The sequence below is a fragment of the Tupaia chinensis genome, unplaced genomic scaffold (assembly GCF_000334495.1).
Source record: "Tupaia chinensis unplaced genomic scaffold, TupChi_1.0 Scaffold000146_1, whole genome shotgun sequence".
NCBI classification, from domain to species: Eukaryota; Metazoa; Chordata; class Mammalia; order Scandentia; family Tupaiidae; genus Tupaia; species Tupaia belangeri.
Genome location: NW_006159616.1, coordinates 2,165,995 through 2,173,932, shown reverse-complemented (window position 1 = coordinate 2,173,932; position 7,938 = coordinate 2,165,995). Strand labels below are relative to the sequence as shown.

General features: G+C 46.9%; 1 protein-coding gene and 1 pseudogene across 1 annotated transcript in view; both read left to right on the top strand.

The window, feature by feature from the left end:
* Nucleotides 1–5,285: 5,285 nt before the first annotated feature.
* LOC102494576 (CGG triplet repeat-binding protein 1-like) lies at nt 5,286–5,802 on the top strand (annotated as a pseudogene).
* An 880-nt stretch (nt 5,803–6,682) lies between these two features.
* LDLRAD2 (low density lipoprotein receptor class A domain containing 2) overlaps nt 6,683–7,938 on the top strand; it is a 17,236-nt gene continuing 15,980 nt past the window's right edge. The window contains exon 1 of the mRNA XM_006145419.1: nt 6,683–6,764. Within this exon, the coding sequence (XP_006145481.1) occupies nt 6,683–6,764 (82 nt within the window). The remainder of the gene's footprint in view (nt 6,765–7,938) is intronic.

Below are 7,938 nucleotides of genomic sequence, written 5' to 3'. Positions count from 1 at the left end.
ATTCAGAGTCTTCTGTCTGGCCCTACAGCACCTGGCCTTGCCCAGTGAGTCTCATCACAGCTAGAGAAAAGGCCCAGTCCTTAAAGTGACTGTAGGGGCCTGCATGGCCTGACTCGCCTCCTGTAACTCTCCCTGCTCTGTGGTTACCCCATCCTGCTGTTGCTGTGCCAGGTGGCCTCCTGCCTCAGGGCCTGTGCACTTGCCACTTCCTCTGCAGGTCATGTTCTTTCTCCAAGCGATTGCGCGGCTCGACTGGCTCCTTCACTTTTTCCATGTCTTTACTCAAGACTCCCCTTGGCGATCCTATCACATTTTAGCACCCGTCTGATATTTCTCATCTGCTTATCTTGCTTTTCACATTTTTAAAAAGAATTATTTATTTTGACTTATTATTTTTTTAATTTAATTTTATGCATCATCTTTTTTTAAATTTAATTTTATTTTTTAAAATTTGAACAGAGAGACAGACAGGGAAAATGAGAAAGCAAGCCGCCAGGTCTGGAACTCAAACTGCAGTAGGCTATGTGGGAGTCCAGCGCACCTGAACCACCATACTACCGGCTGGTCCCTGTTACTATTATTTCTTAATTTGGCCAGAGAGAGAGAGAGAAAGAGAAAGTGAGAAAGTGAGCCACCAGGTCTGGGACTTGAACTGTGGTTGGCCACATGGGAGTCCAGCACCTTAACTACCATGCCACCTGCCATCCTGCTTTATGCTTTTTTTCTCCTTAGTGTATCAGGACTAATTTATCATACATTTGACTCATTTATCTTCCGCTATAAATAATTTGTTTAATCTGAAGCCCCTGCCAAACCATGCACTCCTGGAAGGCCAGGCTTACGGGTCTTGAAACATAAACGATTTCAGAACCCTTAAAATATATATAATTTGGGGGCCAGCAGGTGGCGTGGTGGTTAAAGGCACTGGATTCCCAAATGACCTACTGCAGTTTGAGTCCTGGACCTCGTGGTTTGCTTTCTCACTCTCTCTTTCATTCTCTCTCTGATCAAATTAAGAAAATAATAATAACAAATGGAATTAAATAAATCAACAATTAAATAATTAAATGATTAAACAATTATTTTATTTAACTTCATTTATTTATTTAAATTTGATCAGAGAGGAACGGAGTAAGAGAGAGAGAGAGAGTGAAAGCAAGCTGTCAGGTCCAGGATTTGAACCACTGTCAGTCATGTGGGAGTCTTGTCCCCCTAACCTTCATGCCACCTGCTGGCCCCAATAAATAATTCTTAAAAAAAAAAAAAATCAAAAAAACAAAGCACAGCAAAGTTGAATGGGCTAATGAAAGAAAAGAAAAGGCATATAACTTAGGCCCAGCCAAGGAGGAAAGAAAGATATCTGAAGGTTTGCAGAAGTTTCTCTCTGGTTGATCACACATGCCCTAATGGCAAAAACCTCTAAAAAAAAAATAATAATAAAATTATGGGGCCAGCAGGTGGTGTGGTGGTTAAGGTGCTGGACTTCCGTATGGCTGACTGGGGTTTGAGTCCTGGATCCAATGACTTGAAACTGGTGCGGGGTGCATGTGCATGTGTGCCCCAGATCCCAGGAGAAGGGACTGCAGCGTGGCTATCCTCCCTAGGGGGTGATTTCTCACTTTCCCTCTCACTGTCTCTATAGCGAGCACACACACCCTATGGCAAAAACATATATAATGTATATATCATTATAAAGACCAAATCAGGTTTGAAAGTAAGTTTTTCTTTTCTTTCCTTTCTTTCTTTCTTTTCTTTTCTTTTTTTTCTTTTTTTTTTTTTTTTGCTATAAGGTGTATGTGCTCTCCCCCCCAGTCAGGAGAGACAGAGACATAAAGCAAGAAATCACCCCCCAGGAGGAGGGCCACGTTGCAATCCCTTCTCCTCCATTCTCCTCTTGGGTTCTTGGGCACGCACACACACGCACCTGGTGTGAGTTTAAGTCCCCGGGTTTGGGACCCAAACTGTGATTGACTACATGGGAGTCCAGCAACATAGCCTTTATGCCAACTGCTAGTCCCGAAAGTAAATATTTCTTTAGAATTAAAAAAAAAAAAAAAAAAAAAAAAGACAACAAATAAAAAAAGAAATTTGCCACAGGCACATGTGCTTGCCAGAGAGGGACAGAGAGAAGGGGAGAGGTACAAAGAGCTCTTCAGTGGGTACATGCCATAGTCCTGGCTCTGTTTCCTCATCCTGTTGGGATTTTGGGTGCACATGCACACACGTATGCGCGCGCACACACACACACAACTTGTTTTTCAAACTATTGGTCCATACTTAACTAGTATGTTACAGGATTTGAACTGTAGGCTCAGTAATGTGAGATCCAGCTCCCTTAATCTTCAGGCCATGGAGCTGTCCCTAAAATACTTAAAAAGATTTTTGGGGCTGGCAGGTGGCATGGTGGTTAAGGATGCTGGACTCTCATATGGCTGACTGTGGTTCAAGCCCCAGACCTAGTGGTTTACTTTCTTACTTCCTCTCTCTTTTTTTTTTTCTCTCTCTCTGGTCAAATTTAAGTAAATAAATAAATAAATAAATAAATAAATAAAGTTAAATAAAATAATTCTTTTAAAAAAATTTTGGTAGAAGGTGTAATGTACTTTTCAGAGACAGAGCAACAAAGAGAGGGAAAGGTAAGAGGAGAAAAGCATCTCCCAGTGCGGCAATCCCTTCTCCTCCAATTTTCTACCTCTTCTGGATTCGATGCACATGTGCCTGGTGTGTTTTTCAGGACACCATCAGGATTTGAACTGCACAGTTGGTCATGTGGGATCTGGCTACCTTGGTTAGCCTGATATTGAAGTGTTTTGTGATTTCTTTCTTTTTTAAAAATAATTATCCACTTTATTTTATTTTATTTATTATTATTTTTTAATTTCATCAGAGAGAAAAGGGAAAGTAAGAAAGGAAGCTACCAGATCCGGGATTCAAACTATGGTCGGCCATGTGGGAGTCCAGCACCCTTAACCACCATACCACCTGCCAGCCCCTCTTTTTTTCTTTTTTCTTGCCAGAGAATGTGTGTACTTGCCAGAGAGAGAGAATGCTCTCCTCAGTTGATCACGCCACAATCCTTCTTGTTCCACTTCACCATCCTGTTCAGATTTGGGGCATGCACGCATACGTGCCTGGCATGATTTTCAAGATGCCAGAGCTGGGATTCAAACTGTGGTCAGTCATGTGGGATCTTGCTGTCTATGCCCTGTGCTTAATCAGTAAGTTACAGGGCCAGCTCCATGCTAACCATTACTAAGTGTATGGTTCAGTAATGTTAAATATACTCATATTATTGCGCAACACATCTCCAGAAATTTTCATTTTGCAAAACTGAAATTCTGTGCTCATTGTTATGGTCATCATTATTATTTTGAGAGGTTTTTGCTATAGGGCTCATGCACTCACCAGAGATACAGAGAGAGAAGGTGAGAAATCACTCTTGGGGCACGGCCACGTCATAATCCCATCTCCTCCATTCTCCTCTTTGGTCATGCACTCGGTGTGAATTTCAAGAGGACAGGACTTGAGCTGTAGTCGGCAATGTGCAAGGTTTTTTGTTTCTGTTTCTGTTCAAGGTTTTTGCCATAGGGTGTGTATGCTTGCCTGAGAGAGACAGAGAGAGGGAAAGTGAGACACCACCCCTCAGGGGAGATGGCCACACTGTAATTCCTTCTAATCTATTCTTCTCTTGGGATTTTGGGCATGCACACACACACACACACACCGGTATGCTTTTCAAGCCACAGGGTCTGGGGCTTGAATCAGGGTTGGCCATGTGGGAGTCAGGCACCTTAACCACCACACTACCTGCTGACTCCACTTTTGCAAGTTTTACTTAAAAAAAAAAAAAATTCGATGCAAGAGATGGTGTTCCCATCTGAAATGTAGATCACTTCCTTTTAGAGAGTAATGATGCCATTAATTGTCATCATTCATGCTGGCATGCATCAGGCACTGACAGATGACAGGCAGAATTCTTTTTTGGAGAGGTTTTTCTACAGGGTGTGTGCGCTCACCAGGAAGACAGACAGAGACAGAGAGACAGTGAGAAATCACCCCCTGGGGGGATGGCCACACCGCAATCCCTTCTCCTCCATTCTCCTCTTGGGATCTTGGGCACGCATGCACACGCACCCGGCATGAGTTTAAGCCACCGGGTCCAGGACTCGAACCATGGTCGACTACATGGGAGTCCAGCGACATAGCCATTATGCTAACAGCTGGTCCCACGACAGAGAGAATTCTAAGTACCCCAATTGTATCAAGTTACTTAGTCCTTACCATGCAACTATGAGTTGGAACTATCATTTTCCCATTTTACAGATGAGGATACCAGGGCTCGAAAAGTTTTGGTTTTACATATGAAGGTGCCATGTAAGGTATCTTTGGAAAAAAATATATTCTACTAATAACAAATTTTTGCAAAAGCCTGAATCAGGGGCTGGCAGGTGGTATGGTGATTAAGGCGCTGGACTCCCACATGGCCAACCATGGTTTGAGTCCCAGACGTGGTGACTTGCTTCCTCACTCTCTCTGTCGCTCTTATTGCAGAGAACAGACCTCTTGAGGAGCCACGCGCCACACAGAGAGTAGAACTCAGGTCTAGCCTGTCGGCACTCCCAGCAGAGCTCACACGCTCAAGTTCGGACCCCGACTTGTGGAAGTTTCAGGGGTCACAGATGTTGCAGACCAAGGAAACCTGAAGAATGGCAAAACAACAGCAAAACAGTTGCAATCCAGATTGTAACACACAAAGGGGAACAGAAACCCTTATTTACACCTATTTACAAAAGTGGAGTAGAAACACTTATTTACGCCTCCTTACAAAGGTGGAGTAGAAACACTTCCAGCTGTAAGCAGCAGAAAGGATCCATATCCCTCTGTCTCCCTCTGGTCAAATCGATGAATAATAAATCAATAAAAGTAAATAAGATGATTATGTAACAAAAAGAAAGAAGAAGAATCAAAGAAAGAAAGAAAAAGCCTGAATCAGTCCACTCTTTATTTTACACGTGGGGAATTAACGCCCAGAGAGAGGGGCAGTGCAGGAGGACGGGGCGCGGGGCTAGATCAGGCGATGGCGATTGCAGCGGCGGTGGTGGTGGCGGCAGCGGCGGTAAAGGCATAGTTTCTGGCACTACCGGGAAAATAGGGTGCAAGTCCAGAAGCTATTTCCCCACACCACTTGATGAACAACGGATTTGAAGGCATCTCCAGGTTCGAACAAACGGACAGTGCCAGGATCCGACACTGGTTTTGTGCTGGAGACCCTTCCCTGCTAGGTATGGAGACGAACACTGGAATCTAATCCGAGCCATCCCCAGAGCCCGAATGCAAGCATCTGCAGTACCAGCACCACCTGCCCGAGACCGTTCTAAGACTGCTTTGGGTGTGACCCCCGACAGAGTCGCTGAGTTTGGAGGAGAGCTGCATGAAGATGGAGGGGAACTCTTCGGCACTTCTTGCAATGGGGCTCTGAGTCATGCCCGCAAGTCTGCCGTTAGTGACTGCCTCAAGTCAAAGATATACCAAGAGGAAGGCAGAATTCGAAGAGCGAAACGTGAGAAAGAAGCAGAGGCCCTGAGCGCATCGCTTCAGTGCAACAGTACTGCAGGCAGAGACAGTCGGTGCCGGCCAGGACTTCGTGAACGCGCGCCGGGAGGAGCCGATCGCTGGCAGTCCGTGCTTTCCTGTCTTGCCGTGTGAAGAACGGAGGCTCCATTCCTGTCAGACCGACTGAGGACAGCACAGCTGCCTGGTGGACGCGAGGATGAGCATCGACTCCTCAGCGCACAACGTTGACAAGCAGGTCGCCGTCGAGATCAAGATAAACCACGCGGAGCGGTAAAGTTGTGTTAGTCGTGGAAACACACACGCACAAACCAGAGAGAGACCATTTGGTCAATATCACACTGGTATTTTTTCACTCTTTTCCTCTCAACCTAATTTCGCTGGGGGCCAATGGACAATATGGATATACAAGAAATAAATCATTCCAGAAGGGGCCAAGATGCTAAGCTGGGGGCCATGTGACTGAGTGCCATGGGGGGACTGTGCTAATTCCACCGAGGTGTGGCCTGGGAAGTGTGGTCTGAGAAGGTGACATGTGAGTCGTGACCCCACGATCCGACAAGTGAGCCAGTCTATGGAAGGAGAGCAGAGGGACCCTCCTAGGGCGGCAAGGGCCCGAGGCAGGAATACTTCATAGGTGATAGAGCAGCCTCCTGGCCCAGTGCTCCCTCACCACTTGCCGGCTCACTAGGTGGATAGTGACCCTGCGTCCTGGGCCTCCCTCCAGCTCAGCCCTAAGGTGTCAGCTACCTAAGAAGGCAGCAGCTCTCGGAGGATCCCGGAAGTCGGAGCCTGACCAGGATCTGACCAGCCTGCTTCCTGTCTGGCAGGGGATGAGCAGACATCTCCCTGCCATCTCTCCCCAGGCATCGGCCCTGGCTCCAAATCTCCATGGCAACCCCTACACAATCCTGAACCAAAGGAGTAGGATCTGGAGTGGGGAGACCACAGAGCCCAGTGAAGAGGCCAGAGGAGCTGGTGGGCCTGCCTCCGTCTCTCTGGTGTCCTGCCACCTTCTCTTCTAGCCAGGTCCCCATTTCCCCCCGTCTCTCCAAAGACCTGCTGCTGGAGACTCTGTAGGTCTGCCGACTGCTGGGCACGGCAGATCCTCATGAAGGCTTTTCTTCTGCAGCTGCCCCAGAGGCTGCTCCTGCTGGGGGCGGCCACCCTGACTGTGTCTGCCCTGGAGACAGGTGAGTATGCCTTGGGCACCCACTTGACTGGGGTGTCCAGTGGACCCTTAGAGACCGTGTTCCCAAATCAGCCTCAGTCTGCTGGGTTGAGACCCTTTGAGGGGGAGAGGCTGAAAAAGTCTGTCTAGATCTTGCTCGGTACCCTCAAATTCACTCCAAATCCCTCCAGAAGGCTGGAGCTCTGGTCATCCTGAAGCAGGAGTCTGGGAGTGGGTGTGCTCAGGACTGGCAATGGGAAATACTGTGGGCTTCGGAGTCAGGCCACCCTGCATTCACACATTCCTCGGGCTGCTTCCTCTACTGCAGCCTTGAGACCAACTACATCTCAATTTCTTCAGTGACAGTAAAATTAGAGTCACATTAGGCCCTTTCCATTTAAGGGACTGTTTTTTTTTTTTCTGCTGTAGAGCATAAAAATGAGTCTCTCTCTCTCTCTCTCTCACACACACACACAGAAACAGAGAGGGAAAGTGAGAAATCATCCCCCAGAAGGGATGGCCACGTTGCAATCCTGTCTCTTCCATTCTCCTCTCGGGATTTTAGGCACGCATGCACACATGCACCTGGTGTGATTTTTCAAGCTGCCAGGTAAACACTTGAGCTGTGCGGTCAGCCATATAGGACCCAGTCACCCCTTAATCACCATACCTCCTGGCTGGGGGGCTCCTATTTATTATAGATAGATGATAGATATTTTCAAATGATTATTTATTTAGTTGTATTTGTAATTATTATTATTTAATTTGCTATAGGGCACATGCACTCACCAGGTAAAGACAGAAAAAGAGAAAGTGAGAAAGCAAGCCTCCAGGTCTGGCACTCAAACCACGGTTGATCATGTAGGAGTACGGCACCCCAACTACCAAGCCACCTGCTGGCCCCTATTTATATATATTTTTTTGATTTGCTATGGAGTGCATGTGCTCACCAGAGAGAGACATAGAAGGAAAGAGAGGAAGCACTCCCCATGGGGATGGCCCCACCACTTCTCCATTCTTCTCTCAAAAATGAATGAGAAGGGGCCGGCAGTTAGCATGATGGCTATGTCTCTGGACTCCCACGTAGTCGACCATGGTTCGAGTCCCAGACCCGGTGGCTTAAACTCACGCCAGGCGCATGTGCATACGTGCCCAAGATCCTGAGAGGAGAATGGAGGAGAAGGGATTGCGGTGTG